General features: G+C 45.4%; 1 protein-coding gene across 8 annotated transcripts in view; it reads left to right on the top strand.

Moving 5' to 3' along the window:
* Positions 1-27,206, top strand: part of RAP1GAP2 (RAP1 GTPase activating protein 2) — a 283,508-nt gene that overhangs the window by 81,609 nt on the left and 174,693 nt on the right. For 2 of the 8 annotated variants that reach the window (XM_060204151.1, XM_060204152.1), the window contains exon 1: positions 9,101-9,730. The exons of 5 other annotated variants lie outside the window; for them this stretch is intronic. In XM_060204151.1, the coding sequence (XP_060060134.1) occupies positions 9,504-9,730 (227 nt within the window). In that variant the 5' untranslated portion in view covers positions 9,101-9,503. Of the gene's footprint in view, positions 1-9,097; positions 9,731-27,206 lie in introns of those variants that run through there. One more of the 8 variants, XR_009553162.1, reaches the window with a different exon arrangement.

The following is a 27,206-nucleotide window of genomic DNA, read 5'->3' on the forward strand; positions in this document are numbered from 1 at the left end:
ATTACCGCCCTGTCTTGAGAAAGGTCTCTTCCCTTTTCTCTTCTACCCCCTCCCTTCTGCCTCCTCACCCCCCTCACCCTCTCCTGCTCCTCCTTCTCCTTCCTTTTTAAAAACATCACTTTATTGCAGGTGTGTGTGTGTGTGTGTGTGTGTTAATGTTTGCGTACAGTTGTTGGCACATGGATACGATCTCTCATCGCCCTGGGATGGGTGTCTGCAGAATACTCTCATTCCCAGCTGAGGTTCTTTCCCTCCATCACGCACCAGGTCCCCAATGCCCTTTCCACCCTCTTCCTTCCTCTCCTTCCCCAGAGTCCTTTGCTTTGGTGTAATACACCACATCCAGGATTGTAGGAATTATTTTTTAATCTTAAATGTATTTTATTATTATTTATTGATTTCATAGAGACAGGAACTAGAGATCGAGATGGAGATAGAGAAAGAGACATACCTGCAGCATAGTTTCATTAGTAGTGAAGCTTCCCCCCACTTCAGATGGGGACTTGAACCTGGCTTCTTCTTCTTCTTCTTTTTAATATTTATTTATTTCCTTTTGTTGCCCTTGTTGTTTTATTGCTGTCATTATTATTGATATCGTTGTTGTTGGATAGGACAGAGAGAAATGGAGAGGGGAGTGGAAGACAGGGGGAGAGAAAGATAGACACCTGCAGACCTGCTTCACCATTGGTGAAGCAACAACTCCCCTGCAGGTGGGGAGCTGGGGGGCTCAAACCAAGATCCTTCCTCCCATCCTTGTTCTTTGTGCCACCTGCAGTCAACCCGCTGCACTACCACGTGACTCCCTGAACCCAGCTTCTTATTATGCCTAGATTAGCATGTGTGCTCAGCCAAGTGTGCTTGCCCCGATGTAGGGCATTTTCATCTACCAAGAAAATTCCTTACCCCAGAGGCAGTCATTGTTCCAAGTTTCCACACTGGTTGTATAAAGGAAATTGTATAGCTAAGTTATTTTGTATCTATTTTCTTTCATTCAGCATAATTACTTTTGTTCTTTTAAAGGGTTATTTATTTATTTATTTTTAATTTTTTACTTATAAAAAGGAAACATTGACAAAAACCATAGGATAAGAGGGGTACAACTCCATACAATTCCCACCACCAGAACTCCGTATCTCATCCCCTCCCCTGATAGCTTTCCTATTCTTTATCCCTCTGGGAGTATGGACCCAGGATCATTATGGGATGCAGAAGGTGGAAGGTCTGGCTTCATTGATTCCCTGCTGAACATGGGCGTTGACAGGTCGATCCATACTCCCAGCCTCTCTCTCTCTTTCCTTAGTTAGGTAGGGCTCTGGGGAAGTGGAGCTCCAGGACAAATTGGTGGGGAAGTCCGGTTAGCATCATGTTAGCATCTGGAACCTGGTGGCTGAAAAGAGAGTTAATATATAGAGCCAAACAAATTGTTGACTAATCATGAACCTAAAGGCTGAAATAGTTCAGATGAAGAATGGGGGGGGGGTCCTCCATTTTGTAGATAGTAGGATTATTTTAGTTATATTTCAATGGGCCCATGACTATACTAGTTTTTTTTTTTTCTGAGTCTGACATCTGATATGTAGGTGGGCCCAAGTTATTATCTGGGGAGATAATGTCATGGCTAGAAAAAGGGCTAGAAAGCTGGATCAGGGAAGAGAGTAGCTCCCAAATATGGGAAAGGTGTATAAATATTGTTGACTGTAAACCCCATCTATTTGATTTGGTCTGGGGCCCCTATTCAGCTTAGGAGCCTATGTGACCACTGCATCCCTGTAGATCTGAGCTCACGTTCTGTGGTCATGAGTAGGAATGTTCCAATCTGCCCCAATTTCAGGACCCCTCTTCCTCAGGTAGAGTGTGTTGTCTAGCCTCCGTTTGGAAGATAGAACATTCTCTACCACTGTTGATCCACATTGAGGACAAGATTCTATGGGGAGGAGTTATTTATTTTTATGAGAGAAGGAGAGGGAGAAGGAGAAAGAGAGGGAGAGGGGGAAGGGGAGAGAGAAGGAGAGGGAGAGGAGCATACTGCTCAACTGTGTTATATGCAGTGCTAGGGATTGAACTGGGACCCTCAGGTTTGCAAGTCCTGTACTCTACTGCTGAGCTATCTTCTCTGCCCTCCACCACGTGCTTGAATGTTGTCACACACATCACTATTCTGTTCCATTTTATTGCTGAGTGGTATGTCATGGTAGATACGCCACAGTTCGATGAAAGACTATTTTGGATAAGGCTGCTCTGAACATTTTTATGTAAATTTGTGTGCGTGGGCCATGTCTGCTCATTTAGTCTTTCCAAACCTACTAGGAAGATGTATGACTGTGAGTCCTATTTTACTGGTTACTAAACTGATACTCAGGGAGATTAAGTTCCCTGAGGTCACACCGAATAAAAGTTGGAGTTAGGCATTTAACCTGAGGTTGTTAGACTGCAGGATCTTTTATTTAATTTTTTAAAAATATTTTATTTATTGGAGTCAGGCAGTGGTGCACCTGGTTAAGCACAGATAGTATTGTGTGCAAGGACCCAGGTTTGAGCCCCTGTTCCCCACCTGCAACAGGGACGTCTCACCAGCTCATGACTGAGTTTTAGCTCTCTATAGTAGTTGCTATTGATAATAATGACCCTGAGGTATCAAGAAAATGTTACATTAAACCTGACTTTAAAAGACGCAAAAATGGAGCCTTAGAGATAGCTTACTGGCGGGAGCTGGGCGGTGGTGCACCTGGCTAAGCACAGACAGTATGAAGTGCAAGGACCTGCACACAGATCCTGGCTCAAGCCCCTGCTCCCCACCTGCAGGGGGGAAGCTTCACAAGGAGTGATGCAGGTCTGTATGTGTCTCTCTTTCTTTCTTCCTCTATAGCTCCCCCTCCTTTCTCAATTTCTCTCTGTCCTATCTAATTAAAATATAAAAATGGCTGCCAGGAGCAGTGGATTCATAGTGCTGGGACCAAGTCCCAGCAATAACCCTGGAGGCAAAAAGAAAATAGCTCACTGGGTAAGGCAAGTACCTTGTCATGAGTGTTGCCTAGGCTCAAGCCCTAGCACCAAATGGGAGGTGCTCTGACACTGGGGGAAAACTCTGGTGCTGTGGTGTCTTTCCCTCTCTGTCTTTTTCTCTCTGTCATTTTATCCGCATGAAAAAGTAACCTGGGATTGGTGAAGATGCATGTGTATGAGGACCTGGCTCTACTAAAAAAAAAAAAGTGTGTGTGGGGGGAAGGGGGAGACAAAAATATAAGACACTTGAGAGTAATTTTTTGCAAATAAACAAAAAGTTTTGTTGCCCAAAGCTCTAGCTGTCTGGAAATCTCATTTAGAAAAAATACGTCATCTCCTGAGGAAGCCAGGCACAGAAGGTGTTACTGGGTATATAAAATAATATATAAATAATGCATACATAAGAACCACTCTGTTCTCTGTAGAGCCAAACCGAATAGGTTTTGGAGAGTCTGCTGGTTCTTTCTTTGAAAGGGGTTGCTAAGCAATGTTGCTAATATTATGGAAAGACAGTTTCCCTTGTCACTCTTCCACTCAGACCCAGAAACCCTAGAGCTGGAAGTGGTTTCAGTGGTAGCAGCAGCTAGGGAGGCTGGGCAATCAGTGAGGTGGGGACTTGGGGTCCCAACACTCTTCCTCTGGGACCCCTAGGCAGCCTCCATGGAAAATTCACCTCTTCAGGTTCATCAGAAATTTCACACACAGAAAAATTCATTTGAATGTGTCTACCATGAAAAAAATTACACTTATGCCACTTACATTCACGAATTCAGAATTCCACAAAGGAACCAAAGATTAATTTAATTTTTTTAATTTTTTGCCTCCAGGGTTATTGCTGGGGCTCAGTGCCTGCATCATGAATCCACTGCTCCTGGAGGCAATTTTCCCCCCTTTTGTTGCCCTTGTTGTTGTAGCCTTGTTGTGGTTATTATTGTTATTGTTGATGTCGTTCATTGTTGGATAGGACAGAGAGAAATGGAGAGAGGAGGGGAAGACAGAGAGGGGGAGAGAAAGATAGACACCTGCAGACCTGCTTCACTGCCTGTGAAGCGACTCCCCTGCAGGTGGGGATCCGGGGCTCGAACTGGGATCCTTACACCAGTCCTTGGGCTTGGCGCCACATGCGTTTAACCTGCTGTACTACCGCCCAGCTCCCCAAAGATTAATTTTAAATGCCTCTAGCACTCCAAGAAATAGAGACAAACTGCCTTCTTTCTCCTCTGACCCTCTTTATAATCTCTGAAGCCAAAATTCTCCAAAGTTCTTACTGACATCCAGCATTGTAGGTTCAGTGTATCAAATGATGTGCAGACTGGGGGCTGGATGCCAGTCTCTGAGTGAGCTCTGTGGGCTTCCGTGAGCATGGCTTCCTTTACCAGTAGCTTGGAAATGCCACAGAAATCATTGAGATCCACTTTCAAAATCAGAGCCAGGTTTTCTTCTGTTCCTGTGCTCAGGATGATCTATGGGGCTCCAGAAATACCTGGATAAGCTGTGGCTTCCAATGCTTGTCTGAAGCTTCCAGCTCAGTCTGGGCATGACATGTAGCCATCATGGTAGGACCCTGCTATGGTAGAATGGACCTTTATGGGGTGGCGCTGGGCTCTGAGAGAGGTGATCAGGAGCAGGGAGGAGAGTCAGCGAGTTGGCAGAGAACTCTCCTGCACCTTTCTCTCCAGAGTATACTTCTTCCCAACCTCAAATGACCCTCTTTTTAAAAAAAGATTTTATTTATTTATTTATGAGAAAGATAGGAGAGAGAAAGAACCAGGCATCACTCTGGCACATGTGTTGCTCGGGATCGAACTCAGGACCTCATACTTGAGAGTCCAAAGGTTTATCACTGCCCCACCTCCCGGACCACCCTCAAATGACCCTATTTATAGTTTTTTTCCCCTTTTTTTGGGTCATAATTGGGGCTTCAGTGCTTCAGGTGGATTATTTCAGATAGAGAGAAACAGATAGAAGGAGGGAGAGAAGACACCGTAGAATTGAAACTTTCCCCAGTATAGTGGGGGGTGGGTTCAAGCCTGGGTTGCATGTATAGCACAGCAGGTACCCACTCAGGTGAGCTGTCTTGTCAGCTGACTCTCTTCCTTTTTAATTTTTTTTGCATTTTATATGAAAGAGACACCAACCATAGCCCTGTTCCTTTGTCTATGGAACGTCCCTGTAGTGTTATAGTGCTCCCATATGGTGACTGGTCGCAACCAGAGCCTCCTACATGGTAAGGCAGCTGCTCTACCAGGTGAACTGTCTCCCTGCCCCTGCCACTCATGATGTTTCCCTTTCCCTACCTCTTCTCTTTCCTTCTTCCTCCTTGCCTTATAGAGAGGTATCTCAGAGATGCAACTATAACTTATCTCAGCAGGGGGCGCTGGTGTACCTGCTGAGCACGAATGGAGTTAGTTCCTGTGAAAGAGCATGGGTAAGGTTGAGTGCTCTGCAGAAGTGAGATGTGAGACGTGAGAGGGGGCTTCTGAGTGACTTCTTTGACATGGTGTGTGTCTGAGTGTGACCCCAAAGGCCTAAGAAAGTGGGGGAGCTGGCCTGTCCTGAGCAGGTCTAAAGTTATATGTTTATAACTCTTGAATGTGTCCACAGACAGGTTGATCCATGAGAGGGCTGGGGGCACTGTGGGAGTGGCGTCATTGGAAGCTCTCAGGTTTTCGTAAAAGTTCCCACCCTTCTGGCCCCATAGCCCTTCTTGCCCCAGCTCTACCCTAGTCCTAACCAAGAAGGGTCACAATCATTTCTGTACAGCAAGGGAGGCAATGGAGTCAAAGTGGGATGGAATGAGGAGGAGCACAGCTCTGGGCTCTCCGTGAGACTGGGTGCTGGCACTGGGCTGATTCCTGGCCTCACATGGATGTGTCTCCGGGCATAGAAGGCCCTTTTCTTCAGGACCAAGCATGCGTGTCTGTCTGTTTCACTCCACTGGTCCCTTAGGGATACAGCTGTCTGTCCTTTGTTCATGATTAACTTCCCTATCCCTTCCTTCACCCCTGAATCTCACCCAGGTCCCTCTAGCCTTGGGTTTCCCACCCCAGATTTGGAGCAGAGACTAGGGTGGCAGCTGCCTGGCATATTGTTGTCAGGGACTGTGGATTTCAGGGAAGGATCAGTATTTTGTTGTCTTGTGATCCAGGACACTGCTGGGTGGGATGGGACTTGGGGGAATACTCAGTGACTTCACTCCCTGTGATTGAATATATCTGGTCTTTTACTTCCACCCCTAAAGTAAGCCTAAAAGATCTCCAACTCACTAATGTGAAAGTTGTTTTCATTCAAAAGTTGTGGTTTCTAGGACAGGGTCTTTATTTGGTGCCAGTGTTGGGCTTAGTTCTTCCACTTGCCTATGTTTCTCCTTTAACAAAGGTGCTCCAGGTTCAGAGCCTTTGTCAAGCAATACCATGGAGCTAGGATACTTTAAAAAAATCTTTATTGGGGGTTTAATGGTTTAAAGTCAACAGTAAAATACACTAGTTTGTACATGTGTAACATTTCTCAGTTTTCCACACAACAATTCAACACCCACTAGGTCCTCCTCTGCCATCATGATCCAGTACCTGAACCCTCTCCCCCTACCCCAGAGTCTTGTACTTTGGTGCAATACACCAACTCCAGTCCAAGTTTGCTTTGTGTTTTCCCTTCTGTTCTGGTTTTTCAACTTATGTCTATGAGTGAGATCATCACATATTCATCTTTTTGTTCCTGACTTATCTCACTTAACATGATTTCTCCAAGCTCCATACAAGAAGAGGTGAAGAAGGTGAATTCACCATTATTAATAACTGAGTAGTATTCTGTTGTGTATATACACCACACCTTTCTCAGCCACTCATCTGTTGTTGGACACCTGGTTGTTTCCAGGTTTTGGCTATTACAAATTGAGCTGATAAGAACATAGATATACACAAATCTTTTTGGATGGTTGCTTGGTTCCATAGGATATATCCCTAGGAGAGGAATTGCAGGTTATAGGGTAGGTTCACTTCTAGCCTTGTGAGGGTTCTTCAGACTGCTCTCCATAGGAGCTGGACCCACTGACATTCCCACCAGCAGTGCAGGAGGGTTCCTTTGTCTTCACAACCTCCCCAGCATTTGTTGCTGCTACCTTTTCTGATGTGTGACATTCTCACAGGAGTGAAGTGATATCTCATTGTTGCCTTTATGATAGAATTTATTTGTTTTTATGGTATGAATGGCAAGTGATAATGGATTTTCATTTAAGGTAGTGGTGCTTTCTGTTACAATAAATTAGAATGATTTAATTAAAGCAAAAACAGTAAGCCAATCAATGAATAGTATGATGCTAAGAGAAGAAATGGTGATCGTGATATGGGATTTTGGGAAGCAGACTGTTTCACACTGTACCAGTCCACTGAGAATTAGGGTTATTTTGTGGCTTCACATGTGTTGGTGCTGCTTGTTCTGGGCATGAATGTTCTTCCACATCTTCACAGATGTTCTCTCTTATCCTAGTTTCATGTTCCAAACTGGAATCAGCCTGTGTTTAATAGACATGGATGGAACGGGCAAGTCTAGCTTAGATGACCATTGCATTCTCTGCGACAGATGGATTTCCTCATGCTAACTCCTAACCCTAGGAAACACCTGTTGCTTAGGGTTCCAGGAATCAGATCAAGCTGGGGTCCTGTGGGGACAACTTTGTGGTTTCAACCATATGGGGGTTGAAAACATTGTGGATGCTCAGGCAGGGGTGGATGGGGGGGGGATGGAGAGGCAGCCATACTCATTCACCTGGGTTGGGGGCATCAGGTCTTGCACTGAGTTGCACACACAGTTCTTCCTGCTGTTCTAGACCTATGGCCAGTGCCCCATTACCTTCCTTACCATCTGACTGAAGTGCTCCACTAGCTAATGTCAGTTCTGTGACCTGCCAGAGGCTGGAGAAGCCCAGGGCTGGAGAGTTGGGCTCCCCAGTGTCTCCATGAACACATTCATCCCCCATCCTTTTCTTTTCCAGTCTGATTCTCAGGTCGCTATTTGCATGTAGTTCTTACTGCTGGACTAGCTGCCATCACAGAGGGTGGGGTCTGGGTCACTCACTCTCTGGCTTATAAATAGATGTCTATGGTTATATCTATGATCCCCCATCACCCCTGCAGGCTCAGAGGATGAAGGCCATTGCTAATGGATGCTTTATAAATAAACCAAGCACAGTTTAGCACCATCCTGGTGCTCCATCCCAACTCCAGTGCCAGCAAGGAGCTGTACCCACCCGGCTGGCAGGGTTGTGGTCTCAGAACCTTGAATTAATTAGTAATCCTTGTGCGTTCTCCAGCAAGCCCTCCCTGGATTTCTTGTGCTTGTTGGCACTCTAGAACACACACACACACACACACACAACATGCCGAATAGCCTTAGGGAGAGCTCTTTGGCCCCAGCTAGGCTGTTTCCAAAGGTGGACTAATTGGCTTGTTTTAATTTCATGCAGCCCTCTGCCCTAGTCCCTTTTCCAAGGGGGATAGAAGAAGCGGCACAGGGGGGAGGGGAGTGGAGGAGCTAGCATCCCCAGTCGCCAAACCAGTGAGAAGGTCTGAGGGGCTCCATCCAGTGCCTTTCGCCAGGACTCACGCAGCTGGCCTGTCCTTCCGTCTCCGGGCTCCCTAGTGAAGAGGAAGCTTGCATTCCGGGTACAGAAGGAAGGGGAAGGACCGCTGCGGGGTGCTCGCGGAGTCTGCACGGGGGCGACGGGTGCTGGTATGGTGGGGTTAGCCCCCCCCCCCCGTGGGGGTGGGGGTGTCCGGCGTTTCTCTGGCAACCCGGACGCTGGGAGGAGGCGAAGCGACAGTGAATTTGGCCCGTTGACTATGCTGCCTCGCACTCCCAGTGCTGGGAAGACCAGTGCCCACCCGGGAGCTTAGGAGTGGCTAGAATAGCACCCCCTACCACCCCGTGACGACCTTTTGGGGACAAGGGGAAAGGTTGGAGGTAGCGCCCCGCGAGTCCGGCGCCCGGGAGCTGGGGTTGTGGAAGGCGGCGCGGTGCTCCGAGCGCGGGTGTCCCCCCGCCCCCCTGCAGCCGGCTGCCCCGCGCGAAGGCAGCTCCGCTTGAAGGGAGGACGCGCACTAGCTCCGGGCGCTGGTCTGCTCTCGCTGTTTGAAAGACGGTGACAGCATCCTAGAAGTATCCGGGCGGGAGCCTCGCGCTGGGGAGCGCACCCCGAGGGCTGGCGGCCAGGGGCCCGAGCCGGGCGAGACCCAGGCGCCAAGCGCCCGCGGCCGCCAGACCCGCCCGCAGCGGGGCTCGGGAGGAGGGGCCGGGGCGGGGTCCCGGCGGGCGGTGCGTCTGAGCCGGAGCCTCGGAGCCGCCCGTCCCGGCCGCGCCCCGAGTGCGACTTGGAAGTGCCCGCGCTGGGGCAGCGGGCAGCGGCCACCCGGCGCGTCCGGAGGAGACGCTGAAGGTCGCGGGCGAGGGAGCGCCTAGTCACCTGACCCCCGCGCACCTAGGCGGGGCGGGGCGGGGCGGGGCCCATGCGCGGCGGGCGGCTGGGGCCGGGGCGCGGGGGCCGGAGCGGGCGGCGCGGGGCCGGGCCGGCGGGGGCGCGCTGCTGGCGGGCGAGGGCTTGGCCGGGCACCGCCGGCGGCCTCGCCATGTCCCAGCCGGCCGGGAGGATGCACTGCCGGAAGGCGGGGATCCGCGCTGCCGTGGTGCTCATCGGACTCCTGCATAAATCCCGAAAGCAGAATAAAGAGAAAAGGTAAAGTCTGGCCGCGCCCGCGCCCTCTCTCGCGCTAAGCGGCTGTTTTCTTCGGGGTGGACTTGTCCAAGGGACGCCTGGTCCGCGGTGGACGGGGGAAGAGCCTCCACTCCAGGCGCCGTCGGGGGAGCTTCTCTCCACTCTCGGCCATTCTCAGAAAGCCCAGGCAGGACTTCGACTGGGTCGGAAGGTGACTGACTGGAACTTCCTTCCCAACAGTGGGTCGGTCCCCAGGTCTTTCTTGCGCCTCCATTTTCAGCTTTTGCGGCTCACGGTGCTGGTCTCGAAGTCTGCAGCGCGGGTCGCTCTGTTTCTGGCTCCGCCGGAGCGGCCAGTGCACCGGGGATGCCATTTGATTCTTTGCAACTTGGCTGAGCCGGCGAGGTGCTCGGTTTGCGCAAGGTGCTGGCAGGCAGAGAGCAACTTTGGAAGTTGCCCCTCCCCTTCTGTCTTCTCCTTTTTGGGGGCCATTTACCTATTTTGAGTTTGCTCTATTTGTTTGCCCGTGCGTGTAGAAAATCATTCTCTGTCGTGATTTCAGATGTACTTTTCAAAACCTATGGAATGAGAGGTGTGGAATTTGGGTAGACTAAGAAGGTTCTCGGGTAGCTTGCAGAGTACCAGGCCTCAGCAGCAAGCTTGCTGTCCACCAGACCTCGGGGACTGGCCCACACAGCTGGCACAGCCTCTCCACTGCTCCAGGCTACGAGCTTAAAACTTATAGCATCTGTGGGTCATTGGAGCCAGCTGTCCACAGAGATGTTGCAGGAATTTGGAGAGACTTCCAGTGGCTCTGCTGGCTCCTGATTTCCAGAAGAACACAGAGTGGTTATTGCTCTACACGGAGTGGTTATTGCTGTAGACAAGGGCTAAGAGAGGGACAACAGAGCTGGAGACACCCCATGGTGACTGGCCCTGGGCGAGTCCAGAAGATTGGCATGCCTAAAATCAGTGGTGGGAAATGGACTAGAGCACTGTGAGAAGATGGTATGGGTTGCCTGGTCCCCGTTGTCTTCTTTCCTTCTTGTCCCCCTTCCTCTAGCATAGTCTTAACTAAATGTTTCCCTCAGCGTGGGACAATTCTTCAGTGAAATGACTTGAGGAGATTAAGCATGAAATAGCATTGAGTCACTTAATGAGAAAGTTCTTCCCTTTTCAGTTCTCTACCAATCCTTGTGATTTCTTCAAAGGGAAAGTTTCAGCCTGGTGCAAGTCTGACTTTAACACCTTTTAAACACTCACCACTTTCCTTTTTTTATAACAAGAAGAGAGCAGACCTATGGCTCAGGGCCTTCAAGTGGGGACTATTGCTGGCCTACAACCTGGATTGTCTTTTACTATTTATTTTTAAAATTCTCTCCTAGATATATGACTCTCCGTACTGATTTTCCCTTTTGTGGTAATGATATAAAACATCACTTTAAATTTGGATATGACATTATTCGGGCATGATATTCTGAACCAAGAGTGACTATTTAAGAGACATAGTAGTAGTGGTGGTTCCCATGGTGTGGAATGTGGCAGATATCCTGCAGATGATCTAGAAATGTCTGGCATTGTGAATACATGTATCTAATGGAAAAAACTGACAGAACTCTGGAACCAACTGCTTCAAGTCTGGGTTTGTTCTCTTCCAGACTCTGATTCTCTTCCCTTCCCTGCCCTTCAGCATTATATCTGTAAAGGTGGTAATGACAGACCCAGGGGGATGTGAAATGGTTGTTTTGAGACAACCTCTTCTTGTTTGGGGGACTGAAAAGGAAGTTGTGCAGGGTAGAGGAGCAGATGCGTCACACAAGTTCCCATCGAGTGTCAAGCATGCAGAGGTACAGAAAAGTCCATATACAGCAAGTCAGAGTTGCTTCTAGTTCCGGCCCATCCTTTGTGAGGTTTAAGTGAGATCATATGGGGAAGATATTTGAAAGGTAAGAAACAGCAGCACAGGAGTCGGGCGGTAGTGCAGCGGGTTAAGTGCACGTGGCACGAAGCGCAAGGATTGGCATAAGGATCACGGTTCGAGCCCCTGGATCCCCACCTGCAGGGGGGTCGCTTCACAGGCGGTGAAGCAGGTCTGCAGGTGTTTTTCTCTCCCCCTCTCTGTCTTCCCCTCCTCTCTCCATTTCTCTCTGTCCTATCTAACAACAACATCATCAATAACAACAACAATAACTACAACGCAATAAAAACCAAGGGTAACAAAAGGGAAAATAAATAAATATAAAAAGTTTAAAAAAAGAAACAGCAGTACACAGTGGAGGATGTTTGATCAGAATGGATGGAGAGGTTTGATCAGAACTGCTCCCATTTTCATCTCTCTGAGCGTGTCTCCCTAGAAATCAAAGTGAGGCATCTGGTGGTGATGAGTGCACCAGTCATTAAGACCAGGTATGTTTTATGAAGGAAGTAGCCAGAAAATCAAGGGCCTAAGCCCATGACAGTGTGGTGGTGGTGATGAGGAGGCAGTGGACACATAAATGGACGGGGACAGGAAGGGGTAGACCTGAGGTGAGGGTGCCCTAGGCTCACGGCACCTTGTCCTTCCTCTTGGATGCGGTGTGCTTGTCTCTGAAATACAGGCAGATATTGATGCCTCTCCAGCCATTTTTCTTCATTCCACCTGGCTATTGTACCTACTTCCACCCTGTTGGCTTGGGCTGTGGACCTAACCTCCCTAAGGAGAGGAAAATTTATTTTACATTGGTGCTCTGTAACCTTGCTTCTCTTGCTGTCATCTGGGGTTTCTTTGTTTTAAGCATTTGAAATCAGTGCAGTGCACCCTGTTGACCCTTGCTCTGCAGGCACCTGCTGTAGGGGTGTGAGGGAGAGCTCCCCCCTTCACCCCCCAGCAGGCTGCAATTGCCAACCTCTCTTAAACACTCCCTAAACTCCATGCTGACTTCCTCCTTCCTCCTCCCTCTCATCAGAGGGTTGAGTCAGTTCAGACTCCCTCTTCATCTTTCCCAGAAGGCTGATCCATCCATCGATCTTTCCAACACCTCTATTTGACAGGCTTGTGCAGCTAACGCTCTTGGCTATTAAGAAATTATGGTTCTTTGTGGCTTACAGTGATGGCCTGATGTCCATGTCATCTTCCTGCCCTCCCCAGCTCAGTGGGAAACACTGTATGTTGAGGGTGGGTATCCCTTATGGGCCTAGAAATGCTAGACTCCTAGGCACTCTTGGTAGATCCCCAACAGTGTGATTAAAGCTTTAGCCTCAGTTTATCCCCTGGAACAATGGGTTTGGTGTTCATCAGCCTTGACAATTCTCTGTGGGAGATGGGCATCCAAACTGGGGCAGGGTTCTGACTCTGACCATCTTCTAAGGGTTCTAGCACTAGGAATCTTTGTTATATTATAATTTTTATTTATAGAATGGAAACACAGACAACACCATAGGATAAGAGGGTTGCAAGACCACACAGTTCCCACCACGAAAATTCTGTATCCAGTCCCCTCCCTTGATATCTTTCCTACTCTTTACCCTCTGGGAGTATGGATCATTATGGGGTGCAGAAGGTGGAAGGTCTGGCTTCTGTAATTGCTTCCCTAATGAACATGGGCATTGGCAGGTTGATCCATACTCCCAGTCTGTCTCTTTCTCTAGTGGGGCAGAGCTCTGGGGAAGCGGGGCTCCAGGACACATTGGTGGGGTTGTCTGCCCAGGGAAGTATTCATCTACTAGCTCTGTCCCCTGTCCTCCATGGACTTTGATTCCCATGCACTGCCAGGCTGCATGTGTCAGGCCCCAGTGGTTTCTTTTTATTTATTTTTATTGTTATTTATTTATTTATTTATTTGCCTCCAAGTTTATCACTGGGGCTCAGTGCCTGCACTACAAATCCACTGCTGCTGGAGGCCATTTTTCCCATTTTGTTGCCCTTGTCGTTGTTATTGTTATAGCTGTTGTTGTTGTTGGATAGGACAGCGAGAAATCGAGCAGAAGGGGAAGACAGAGGGGGGAGAGAAAGATAGACGCCTGCAGACCTGTTTCACCGCCTGTGAAGCGACTTCCCTGCAGGTGGGGAGCTGGGGCCTCATACTGGGATCTTTTCGTGGGTACTTGCACTTTGAACCATTTGCGTTTAACCCTCTGCATTACTGCCCAGCTCCCTGAAACCCACTTCTTACAGGGGGTAGTCATTATAATTTTTTTTAACTTTATTTGATAGGACAGACAAATTTGGAGAGAATGAGGATAGAGTGGGTATCTGCAGCACTGCTTCGCCACCTGTGAGGCATTCAAGGGGTAGTTATTTTGAGACAACTCCCATCACGAAGCTAATGAGAAAGAAAATAGGAATTCAGTCTCATTTCAGCAAATCACTAGCTCTGAAGGGTAGAACAGTGAATCTAATGAATCACATCCCTTCTTTGTGGGATCTAAAGTTAGTGGGTTATTTCTGTGTATGATACTGGAAAAAATCACATCTTGAACTTAAAAAAAAAACAACAAAAAATGTTTTTATGGGGCCAGACATTGGCACACCTGGTGAAGTGTACACATCACAGTGCAGAAGGACCTGGTTTCAAGCCCCTGGTCTCCACTCGCAGTAGTGCTACAGGTAGGTCTCCTCTCTCTCTCCCTCTTCCTCTTCTTGTCTCTAGCTCCCCTTCCCTCTCAATTTCTCTCTGTCCCTATCCAAAATAAATAAATAGAATAGAATAGAATAAAGTAAAATAAAATAAAAAACAGCCCCTTTCTATTGCAGATGTTCCCAGGCATGCACAGAAGTAAAGAGAATAGTGTAATAGTCAGTTTCAATCATTACCAACTATTGGCCAATCTTGTTTCATTCATTTACAAACTTACTCTCTTGCAAGATTATTTTGAAGTAAATCATAGGGTATCACATCATTCTTAAATATTTCACTTAGTATCTTAAAGAATTCTACAATACTCCTAAATAAATAATGGCTTCTTAACATCATATTCAACCAGGATTGACATTTCCTCAGTTGCTTTACAGAAGGCTTTCAAAACTTTTTTAGAGTCAAGAATCCAAGCAATTTAGCATGATTGGTTATATAGCTCACTAAGTTTCTATATCTCTTGAGTTTCTTCTAACTCTTTCTTTTAGTTCCCCCCCCCCCATTTTTTCTTCTTCTTCATCTCCTCCTTTTTTTCCACCTGAACATTGCTCAGTTTTGTCTGATGTTGGTGTGCTGTGGATTGAACCTGGCACCTCTGATAGCTCCATCATGAAAATCTCTTACATAACCACTATGCTGTCCCCCTACCATAGAATTTATTTTGACATAGTTATTTATTAATAAGAAAGGAAAATTATTTATTAACAAGAAAGAAGTTGGTGTATTGCACTAAAGTAGAAAATTCTGCAGTGGGTGGGTTTAGAGTACAGGTCCTGGAAAAGGATGACAGAGAACCTAGTGGTGGTTGTATTGTAATGTGGAAAACTGAGAAATGTTATGAAGGTACAACTATTGTATTTACTGTCAACTGTAAAACATTAATCTCCCAATAAAGAAATTAAAAAAAAAGAAAAATTATTTATTAAGTGAGAAAGAAATTTCTTATTTATTAAGAGAATAATTAATTATTAATAAGCTACTTATTAATAAAAGAAAAGCTATTTATATCTTTATTAATATGCCAGAATGTTACTCTGGCATATGCTATGCCAGTGATCAAACTCGCGCTTGCAAGCTGAGCTCTCTGCCCACTGTGCTACCTCTCTTACCAGTTTTCTCTTTCTTTTGGCCTCCAGGGTTATTGCTGGGCTCGGTGCCTGCGTCATGAATCCACTGCTCCTGGATAGCATTTCCCCACCCATTTTTGTTGCCCTTGTTGTCATTATTGTTATTGTTGCTATTGCTGTTGTTGTTCTTGGATAGGACAGAGAGATCGAGAGAGGAGGGCAAGACAGAGAGGGGGAGGGAAAGATAGACACCTGCAGACCTGCTTCACTGCTTGTGAAGCGACCCACCCCCCAGAAAACTGTGGGGAGCCAGGGACTTGAACCGGGACAGGATCCTTACACCTGTCCTTCTGCTTCGCGCCATGTGCACTTAACCTGCTGTGCTACTGCCTGGCCTCCACAACTAACTAACTTTCTTTCTTTCTTTCTTTCTTTCTTTCTTTCTTTCTTTCTTCCTTCCTTCCTTCCTTCCTTCCTTCCTTCCTTTCTTTGTTTCTTTCTTTCTATAATTAAAAAAATATTCCCTTTTTTGTTGCCCTTTTTTTTTATTGTTGTAGTTATTACTGTTGTTGTTATTGATGCTGTCCTTGTTGGATAGGAAAGAGAGAAATGGAGAGAGGATGGGACGACAGAGAGGGGGAGAGAAAGACACCTGCAGACCTGCTTCACTGTTTGTGAAGTGACTCCCCTGCAGGTGGGGAGCCGGGGGCTCCAACCCGGATCCTTACATCACCTGCGCTTAACGCATTTTGCTACCTCCTGACTCCCCACAGTTTTCTTTTTAAAGAAACTGCATTGTAGGGACTAGGGCTGAGACTCATTGGTAAAGTGATAGAGTGTATGCTTGATACGTTTGAGACTCTGGAACTGATTCCTCCCACTTGAAAAAAAGTGAAAAAGAAACTTGACTATTTTTTAAATTTCTTTTTGTTTTTTAATAAATATTTATTCCCTTTTGTTGCGTTGTTTTTATTGTTGTACTTATTATTGATGTCATCATTGTTGGATAGGACAGAGAGAAATGGAGAGAGCAGGGGAAGACAGAGAGGGGGAGAGAAAGACACCTGCAGACCGGCTTCACTGCCTGTGAAGCGACTCTTCTGCAGGTGGGGAGCCGGGGGCTCGAACCGGGAACCTTACGATGGTCCTTGTGCCTTGCGCCGCCTGCACTTAACCTGCTGCGCTACCACTGGACTCCCGATTGCTTATTTTAGGGAGTGCCCCACAATCAAAGTTTTGTGTATGGTATTGCCTGGTGTCATTTAACATGCTCTGCTGTCCCTGTGTCACCTATAGGTTGGCGTTTAGTATAGGAGATTCTATCAGGGGGCGGGGCAGTAGTGCAAAGGTTAAGCGCACACGGCTCAAAATGCAAGGGAGTAGCCTAGGGATCCCGGTTGGATTGGAGCCCCTGGCTCCCCACCAGCCGGGAGTCGCTTCACAGCTGGTCAGGCAAGTCTGCAGGTGTCTATTTTTCTCTCCCCCTCTCTGTCTTCCCCTCCTCCCTCGATTTCTCTCTGTCCTATCCAACAACAATAACAATAACAAGAGCAACAAGGGCAACAAAAATGGGAAAAATGGCCTCCAGGAGCAGTGGATTCTAGTGCAGGTACCAAGCCCCAGCAATAATCCTGGAATCAAAAATCAAACAGAAAACAAACAAAACCCCCAAACAAAAAAACAAACAAACAAAAACGAGGTTTTATCAAATTTGGGGTTTGATTGTTATGACGTTTTTGCTAGATCATGTGGCTGGAGGCGGGCTTTTGTCTGTTCTCCTGATGTTGATGGCCATTGGTTGATTTTTCCTTAGGTTTGGAAGGCTGGTGTCAGGGAGGGAGGATACTTGCATTCTCTCCTGGAAAGAACTACTGACAGCACTGCAAGCTGGCAGGATATGGGGTCTTATCTTGTGGGGTGTCAAGGGTTCCTAGTCTTGGAGTCCCAGACACCCAGAGCTGACAGGAACACAACAGGAGCTGATCCACTCCCTGGCCCCAGGACAGATCATTGCTTGTTCTCTTCTTAGGTTATAGCTGGGTCCTGCCCTTTGGGGAAAGGCCTGTTTCTCCCTCTCTCTCTCTCTCTCTTGTCTGATGTTTGAATGCCATCCAGTTGGCTGCCATTGCTTTTAAGAACAAACATCTCCCTTTTTAACTAGCCTCTCATTTTTAACCTCACTGAGCAGTGGGCCTATTAGAATTCAGGGACAGAATTTGAGATATAAATGAGTCCTTTTATTATTATTTTATTTTTTAAATAATTGATGTCACTATTTAAATCTCTTACTTGTGGGCCAGGGAGATAAAACACAGGACTTGCAGAGACTCTAGGTTCAATTCCAGGTACTGCCATATACCAGAGCTGAGTGGTGGTCTGCTCTCTTCACTCGCATAAAACTAAATAAATCTTAAAAAACAAACAAGCAAACAAAAAAGCCAAACTCCTGCTTGTTTTCCTCAATTCTAGTTCCCCTTACTCATTCTCCTGATGGCAGCCAGAGAAGAGTTTTCAAAATTACAACGAGATCAGACCTCTTTACTGTATGTAGCAAGTGCTCCCTAGGCTTCCCATTATACTTTTAAGTGAAATCCAAATTCAGCAGCTGCACCTACAGCCCCTACTCTCCCTGCCTGGCTCTCCGACCGACCTAACCTCCTGTCATTTACTCCTCCCCCCTCCTCCTGGCAAAGGGCTTCTGTTTCTTGAACATGCCAAGTTTGTTCCTGCCTCAGACCTGTCTGCTCATGGTAACTTAATTGACTGGCATTTTCTCATGGTTGAGTTTTCAGCTCAGACATCATCATTTCTAGGACTCCTCTGACCATCTGATCTAAGGAGCTCACTCCAGCCATTGTTAGTTTACCCTGATTAATTTCCTTCATGCACTAACCATGAACTGATATTATCTAGCTTGCGTGAGAAACAATTTATTGACTGTTCCCTCCCCTAGAATGTGAGCTGTCTGAGAATAGAGGCTTTGCCTTTTAAATTCTGGGTCCTAGTGGGCAGAGTAGGATGCACCCAGCAAATATTTGCTGAATGAATGAGTGGCACTCAGCAACACTCACTGACTCCCTGAGTTAAAGGTATCCACTGCTTGTTACCTTGAAGTCCTTTTTTAAAAAAATTTTCTTTATTGGGGAATTAATGTTTTACATTTGACAGTAAATACAACAGTTTGTACATGCATAGCATTTCTCAGTTTTCCATATGACAATACAACCCCCATTAAGTCCTCTGTCATCCTTTTTGGACCTGTATCCCCCCCCCCCCCCCCCCCGCCGCTCCCACCCCAGAGTCTTTTACTTTGGTGCAACACGCCAATTCCAGTTCAGGTTCTACTTGTGTTTTCTCTTCTGATCTTGTTTTTCAACTTCTGCCACAGAGTGAGATCATCCCATATTCATCCTTCTGTTTCTGATTTATTTCACTTAACATGAATTTTTCAAGGACCATCCAAAATCGTCTGAAAATGGTGAAGTCACCATTTTTTATAGTTGAGTAGTATTCCATTGTGTATATATACCACAACTTGCTCAACCACTCATCTGTTGTTGGACACCTGGTTTGCTTCCAGGTTTTGGCTATTACAAATTGTGCTGCTAAGAACATGTGTACACAGATCTTTTTGGATGGATGTGTTGGGTTCCTTAGGATATATCCCCAGGAGAGGAATTGCAGGATCATAGGCTAGGTCCATTTCTAGCCTTCTGAGAGTTCTCCAGACTGTTCTCCCCAGAGGATGGACCAATTGACATTCCCACCAGCAGTGCAGGAGGGTTCCTTTGACCCCACAACCTCTCCAGCATTTGCTGCTGTTACCTTTTCTGATGTATGACATTCTCACAGGAGTGAAGTGGTATCTCATTGTTGTCTTTATTTGCATTTCTCTGACAATCAAAGACTTGGAGCATTTTTTCATGTGTTTCTCAGCCTTTTGGATCTCTTCTGTGGTGAATATTCTGTCCATGTCCTCTCCCCATTTTTGGTGGGGTTATTTGTTGTCTTTCTGTTGAGTTTGGCAAGCTCTTTATATATTTTGGTTATTAAACTCGTCTGATGTATGGCATGTAAAGATCTTCTCCCACTCTGTGAGGGGTCTCTTGGTTTGGGTAGTAGTTTCTTTTGCTGTGTAGAAGCTTTTTAATTTTATGTAGTCCCATAGGTTTATGCTTGCCTTAGTCTTCTTTGTAATTGGATTTGTTTTATTGAAGATTTCTTTAAATTTTATGCAGAAAAGAGTTCTGCCAATATTTTCCTCTAAGTATCTGATAGTTTCTGGTCTAACATCCAAGTCCTTGATCCACTTGGAATTTACTTTTGTATTTGGTGAAATACAGTGGTTCAGTTTCATTCTTCTGCATGTTTCAACCCACAGTTTCCAACACCATTTGTTGAAGAGACTCTGCTTTCCCCATTTAATAGTCTGGGCACCTTTGTCAAAGATTAGATGTCCATAGGTGTGGGGACTTGCTTCTGGGCTCTCAGTTCTATTCCACTTGTCAGTGTGTCTATTCATGTTCCAGTACCAAGCAGTTTTGATGACAACGGCCTTATAATATAATTTGAGATCTGGGAGCGTGATGCCTCCAGTTCTGTTCTTTCTTCTCAAGATTGTTTTGGCAATTCTAGGTCTTTTCTGGTTCCAGATAAACATTTGTAGCATTTGTTCTATTCTCCTAAAAAATGTGGTTGGGATCTTGATGGGGATAGCATTAAATTTGTAGATGGCTCTGGGTAGTATATTCATTTTGATGATGTTAATTCTGCCAATCCATGAACATGGAATATCTTTCCACTTCTTTGTGTCTTTTTCAATTTCCTTTCATAATTTTCAGTATACAAGTCTTTCACTTCTTTGGTTAGGCTTATTCTTAGATATTTTATTGTTTTTGTTGCTATCGTAAGAGGAATTGACTTCTGGATTTCAACTTCTTCTGACTTAGTGTTTGCATAGAGGAATGCCACTGACTTTTGAATGTTAACTTTGTAGCCTGACACCTTACTGTATTGCCCGATGATTTCCAAAAGCTTCTTGCTGGATTTCTTAGGTCTTTCTTTCTTTCTTTCTTTCTTTCTTTCTTTCTTTCTTTCTTTCTTTCTTTCTTTTTTTTAATAAATGTTAGGTTTTGATTCTTCTTCTTCTTTTTTTTTAATATTTTATTTATTTATTAATGAGAAAGATAGGAGGAGAGAGAAAGAGCCAGACATCACTCTGGCATATGTACTGCTGGGGATCTAACTCAGGACCTCATGCCTAAGAGTCCAAAGCTTTATCACTGCGCCACCTCCCAGACCACACCTTAGGTTTTTCTATGTATCCTATCATATCATTTGCAGATAGGGAGAGGTTGACTCCTTCTCTTCCAATCTGTATCCCTTTAATTCCTTGCTCCTGCCTGATTGCTATAGCAAGAGCTTCCAAAACTATGTTGAATAGTAATAGTGATAGTGGGCAGCCCTGTCTAGTACCTGATCTGAGAGGAAATGCTTCCAATTTTTCACCATTGAGTATGATGTTGGCTGTAGGTTTGCTATATATAGACTCCACTATCGTCAGGAATTTTACATCTATTTTCATTTTTTGTAGTGTTTTGATCATAAAGGGATGCTGTATTTTGTCAAAGGCTTTCTTTCTCTGAATCTATTGATATGACCATGTGGTTTTTCGTCTTGCTTTTGTTGATGTGGTGGATCACATTGATTGATTTACATATATTAAACCAACCTTGCATGCCTGGGATAAACCCCATTTGGTCATGATGAACAATCTTTTTAATATACTGCTATATCTGGTTGGATAGAATTTTGTTCAATATTTTCACATTTATGTTCATCAGAGATATTGGTCTGTAATTTTCTTTTTTGGTTGTGTCCCTGTCTGCTTTTGCTATCAAAGTGATGTTGGCTTCATAGAAGCTGCAAGGGAGTATTCCAGTGTCTTCAATCTTCTGGAAGACTTTTTTTTTTAAATAATTTTTTTATATTTATTTATTTTTCTTTTGTTGCCCTTGGTTTTTATTGTTGTAGTAGTTATTATTGTTGTTATTGATGTTGTTGTTAGATAGGACAGAGAGAAATGGAGAGAGGAGGGGAAGACAGAGAGGGGGAGTGAAAGATAGACACCTGCAGACCTGCTTCACCATCTGTGAAGTGATGCCCCTGCAGGTGGGGAGCCAGGGCTTGAACTGGGATCCTTCAGCCAGTCCTTGCACTTGCACCATGTGTGCTTAACCCACTGCGCTATAGCCCGACTCCCTTGAAGACTTTTAAAAGTAGAGGTATTAGTTCTTCTTTGAAGGTTTTTTAGAATTCATTTGTAAAACCATCTGGTCCAGGATTTTTATTTTTGGGAAGATTTTTGATAACTTTCATTTTCATTAGCTGTGATGGGCCTGTTCATGCTGTCTAGTTTCTCTTTACTTTTGGAAGTTTGTAAGTTTCTAGGAACTCGTCCATTTCTTCCAGGTTCTCTAGCTTGGTGGCATATAGTTGTTCATAGTAGTCTCGCATAATATGTTGAATTTCTGTGGTATCTGTTGTGATATCTCCTCTTTCATTTATGATCCAATTTATTTGGGTCTTATCCCCTTTTTGTTTTGTGAGTCTGGCTAAAGGTTTGTCAATTTTGTTTACTCTTTCGAAAAACCAACATTTACTTTGGTTGATCTTTTGTATGGTTTTCCTATTCTCAATGTTATTTATTTCTGCCCTAACTTTAGTGATTTCTGTCCCTCTGGTTGCTTTAGGGTTCCTTTGTTCTTCTTCTTCTAGGTCTTTAAGATGTGCAATCAGGCTGTTTATTTGTGCTTTTTCTTGTTTCCTAATGTGTGCTTGTATGGCTATGAACTTCGCTCTCAGTACTGCCTTTGCTGTGTCCCAAATATTTTGGTAGCTTGTGTCTTCATTTTCATTGAACTCTTGATACATTTTGATTTCTTCCTTTATTTCCTGTTTGACCCAGTAGTTGTTAAGTAGTGTACTGTTGGGCTTCCACATTTTGGGACTATGACTAATCTTTTGTTGATTGTTAAGTGTTAGTTTAATTCCACTGTGGTCAGAGAAGATGCTTGGGATGATTTTAATGCTCTTGATTTGCTGATGCTGTCTTTGAATTCCTTTTAATATTGCAGTACCTTCTGTCACAGTTTCAAGGTGTCCTTTTATTTTTAAATTAATAAATTTTTTATTAGTGATTTAATATTGATTTACAAAATCATGAGGTAACTGGGGTATAATTCCACACCATTCCCACCATCAGAGTTCTTTGTCCCTGTTCCCTGCATGGAAACTGCATGAGTGCACAGACATGATGATGCTAACTCTTAATTCATGGAGGAATCACTGATAAATGTTAATCATGGACACTGAGGTGAATCAGTATTTGAGGACCCAGTAAGGGAAAAAAAAATAAAAACATATTTAAGGACCATGCTATGTTTAAAGAAGTTTAGCTCAGCCGAGGGGAGAATGCAAGATAAAAGATAATCTGTTACTTCTGTTTTTTAAATGTACCAATAAAATATCTTTTTTATTTTATTTTAAAAATAGCTTACTTGGGTAGTGTGCTGCTTGACCTTGTGCAAAACCCAGATTCCAGCTTGGCTCCCAGTACACTAAAGGGAGATTCAGTGTTATGGCGCTCTCTCTCTCTCTCTCTGTCTCTCTCTCTGCCTCTAGGAAGGAAGAAAGGAAGGAATGAAGGATGGATGAATAGAATAGGGAAGAGAGAGAGGGAGGGGTAAGAATGGAGAGGGAGCAGCTCTAGTCACCAAGATTGGTTCCTCTCACCTTGGGAAAACTACTGCAGTAGTTCTCTCAAGGTCGCAGATATGGGTTAATCGATGTAGTTATTTCTGTAACTATCTATAATTATATATATTTGTCCATTTTTTTCCTATGGTCCTGCCTTCTCTTCCTTTGTAAGTCACACCTACACTTATTACTACTTCTAAATGTTCTTCATTTTTTTCCTTTCCTCTCTCTGGGTCCTGATGGAATTGGAATTCAGAGTTCTCTAGTCATCTTCCCCTAACACTTCTTCCCATCTGGGAGTATGGACCAAAATACTTCATGGGGTGCAGGAAGTGGGAGTTCTGGTTTCTATAATTGCTTTTTGGTGTCCTTTTCTTTCTTTCTTCTTCATCTTTTTTATTTCTTTATTAGGGAATTAATGTTTTAGATTCAACAGTAAATACAATAGTTTGTACATGCATAACATTCCCCAGTTTTCCATATTACAGTACAACCCCCACTAGGTCCTCTGTCATCCTTCTTGGATCTGTATTCTCCCCACCCACCCACCCCAGATCTTCTTTTTTAAAAAAATATTGATTCAATAATGATTGACGAGACTGTAGGACAAGAGGAACACAATTCCCACCACCAGAGTTCCACATCCCATCCCCTCCATTGGAAGCTTTCCTATCCTTTATCCCTCTGGGAGCATGGATCCAGGACCATCATGGGGTGCAGAAGGTGGGAATTCTGGCTTCTGTAATTGCTTCTCTGCTGGACATGGGCATTGGCAGGTGGATCCATACTCTCAGCCTGTTTCTGTTATTCCCTAGTGGGACAGGGATCTGGAGAGATGCAGTTCCAGGGCACACTGGTGAGGTAGTCTGCACAGGTATCCTTTTCTTATCTGAGATTAGGGAATATTCCTGTTCATTCTTCTTCTTTCCTTTTGGAGAGCCACACAATTGATCACTAGTATGTATGTAGTTCTGATGTTGGTCCTTTAACTCCATACCTCTTTGGGGGCCCAGAGACATCCAAGCTCAGCTTTGACTGTACTGGAGCTGGGGCTGGTATCAGCTATGTGTGGACTCTGGGTTCCTAGAGCTGAGGTTTCTGAGCTACTGTGAAGCAGAGGCAGGCTTCCTTCATTCATGCCAAAGAGGAGCCAAGTGGGCGTCTGAATTAGTGAACAATCACAATTAGCGAATCACTGGGATTTTTTTCTAAATACTTCTTTCTCTCTCTGGAGTCTGGGTTGTGCACAGATGGCTGGTTACCAGCATGTTGCCAAATAGAGGGCTTGCCAGGCCTGCCTGGTTAAACCAACGAAAATCACTTCTGTGCACTTGGAGGCTGCTGAACGACTCGAGAAGTTTCCCACTCACTTTAAGCAGATGAGGTCCCCTTGCACCCCTTGCGTTTCCCATACAGACTGGACTTCTTTACCTCCAGAATCCATAAAAAGCAATGGAGAAGGCAAGGTGACTTCAGGTGGACGAGTCCTTCTTATTTCAGTAGCTATTAAAGATGAGTTCTGGGACATGATACTGGTTTTCCACGGATAACAGTTACATAACATTCTTAAAAGGTAAATTTGGGTAAAAAAAATTCCTGAGTCAATTTAGAGAAAAGTGTTAAGTAATAATCTTCTGGCACATGGATTTGGGCAAAATTGGGAAGATGATACGGAAATGCTTGGGGTTTAGGGAGTACTGTTGGAAGGAAGGGGGCACTTCTCTCATGTTCCACAATAGGCTCTAACTCATGTCTTGGGATTGTTAAGGGTTGGCAGTAGTAATAAGCCATTACCTTTAAAATTTTCTTTTTGAGAGACAGAGAGGGAGAGGGAGAGAGAACACTAGAACACTACTCCCACATGTACCTTGTGCCAAGGATGGGGCTCAGGAAGTCCTGCAAGTCCTGTTCTTTGTACTATTGTGCTACCTTCCTGGCTGCAGGCTGGTATCTTTGGAGGCTTCGTGTTTGCTAGTTCCTGTGCTATGGGCTTACATGTCTCTCTTATCTTAATTCTACCAGTCTGTCTTCCAGCCAAGGCACAGAAGCTCAGGTTGTGCTGGGGCCAGAATCAGAGATAGAAGACCAGGGATTTTAACATGGGTCTTTTAATGTGTAGAGACTATGTTCTTAACTATTATACTGTTTGCATCCCAGGATAAGCACTTAGGGCTTCTGTAGGTGCTTAACGCATGTTGCTGCTGTTATTACAAAAGTACTGAGGTAAAGCATACATGCAGTAAGTATACAAGGCTCTAGGGTATACCCCTCAATGGATTTCCACATATCCACCTGTGTACACACCCCAATTGAGATGGAGAATTTGCCAGCACCCCACCAGGCTCCCTCATGCCTTTCCACAGAGTAGTTATAATTTCTGTGGAGTCAGGCCTGCTGCCTTGTGCCGGGGTACCGGGCTGTTCTGGACACGTGGTAAAGGGAGAGCCTGTCTGGGATTCCCTGGACTGGGGCTTCTGAGTGGGGAGTCCTAGTTCAATCAATAAAGAGGATGGTGACAGAGTATCCAAACCAATTTCTAGCAGCAAATGAACTTGGTTTCACCTTCCTTTCTCCTTTCAGACATGCTCACTGGGAACCTAGAGTCAAAGCTGTGTTTGCTCACTGTCCTTGGAGCCAGGGTGGCTTGAAAAATTGTTGCTTGCTTTTAAGCTTATCAGTTATGCACGTGATGTTTCTGTTTGATGAAGTCTTTCTCAGAACCGTCCAGGGGTGGGCTGACACTGCCTGGCCTCTCAGTCTGCTTCTCCCAAGGTGGGAGGGACCAATCTTGGTGGCTAGAGCTGCTCCCTGTCCATCCTTACCCCTCCCTCTTTTCCCTATTCCATGCATCCATCCATCCATCATTCCGAGAGAGAGAGAGAGAGAGAGAGGGCAGGGGGAGGGAGTGAGCGCCAGCCTTTAGTGTACCTAGGTCTTGCACATGGTCAAGCAGCACACTGCCCAAGTGAGCTTTTTCTCTAGCCCTTTCTTTGTGTGTATGTATGTCTTTTCTTTTTTCTTTTTCTTTTTGCCTCCAGGGTTATTGCTGGGGCTTGGTTCCTGCACTGTGAATCCACTGCTCCTGGAAGTCGTTTTTCTCATTTTGTTGCCCTTGTTGTTACCTTTGTTGTCTTTATTACTATTGTTGCCATTGCTGCTGTTGTTGTTGGATAGGACAGAGAGAAATGGAGAGAGGAGGGGAAGAGAAGAGAGGGGGAGAGAAAGATAGACACCTGCAGACCTGCTTCACCGCCTGTGAAGCAACCCCCCTGCAGGTGGGGAGCCAGGGTCTCAAACCGGGATCCTTACACTGGTCCTTATGCTTTGCGCCATGTGCACTTAACCTGCTGCACTACCGCCTGACTCCCAGTGTGTGTATGTGCCCAGTGTGTGTATGTGTTCTCTCTCTCTCTCTTTTTCTCTCTCTTTTACCAGAGCACTGTTCAACACTGGCTTATGATGGTGTGGGGACTGAACCTGAGACTTCAGAGCCAGCCACAGGCAAGAGAGTCGCTTTGCATAACCATTATGCTATCTACCCCTGCAGTCTTTCTTTTCTTCCTGTGAAAGTCTTTACCAAAGCAGTGTGTGGCAAAATTGGCACTGTAGCAATACCTGCAGCCACAAGTGCTTGTGTTTAGAGTAAAGCAACATCCTTATAGCTCCTTCACAAGCTTTGGTTTTTACCTGGTTTGCATAGCAGACCTTCTAGTAAGAGTGGGTGCCAGAGCCCCTTCCCCCTTGATGTTCTTGCTCACTGTCGTGTCCTACAGTAGTGTTCTGTCTTGTTTGCAGAGTGGGACAGCAGTAGCTCTGGCCCCTGTTAGTTTCCAGTCGAAGACCAAGTGGTCCCTACAGATTCTTCATGTCTTCATGAAGCTTCTACTTTGTGCTAGACTGGGGTGTTAGAGATGCAGCAAGGAGCAGCACCTTAACAAAACCCAGCCCATATGGAGCTCCTTTTCTCTGTGGGCTTTGTTAGGCTTAAGTACTCTTATTCCTTCCTTCCTTCCTTCCTTCCTTCCTTCCTTCCTTCCTTCCTCTCTCTCTCTCTGTCTC

The sequence above is a fragment of the Erinaceus europaeus genome, chromosome 12, assembly GCF_950295315.1.
Source record: "Erinaceus europaeus chromosome 12, mEriEur2.1, whole genome shotgun sequence".
NCBI classification, from domain to species: domain Eukaryota; kingdom Metazoa; phylum Chordata; class Mammalia; order Eulipotyphla; family Erinaceidae; genus Erinaceus; species Erinaceus europaeus.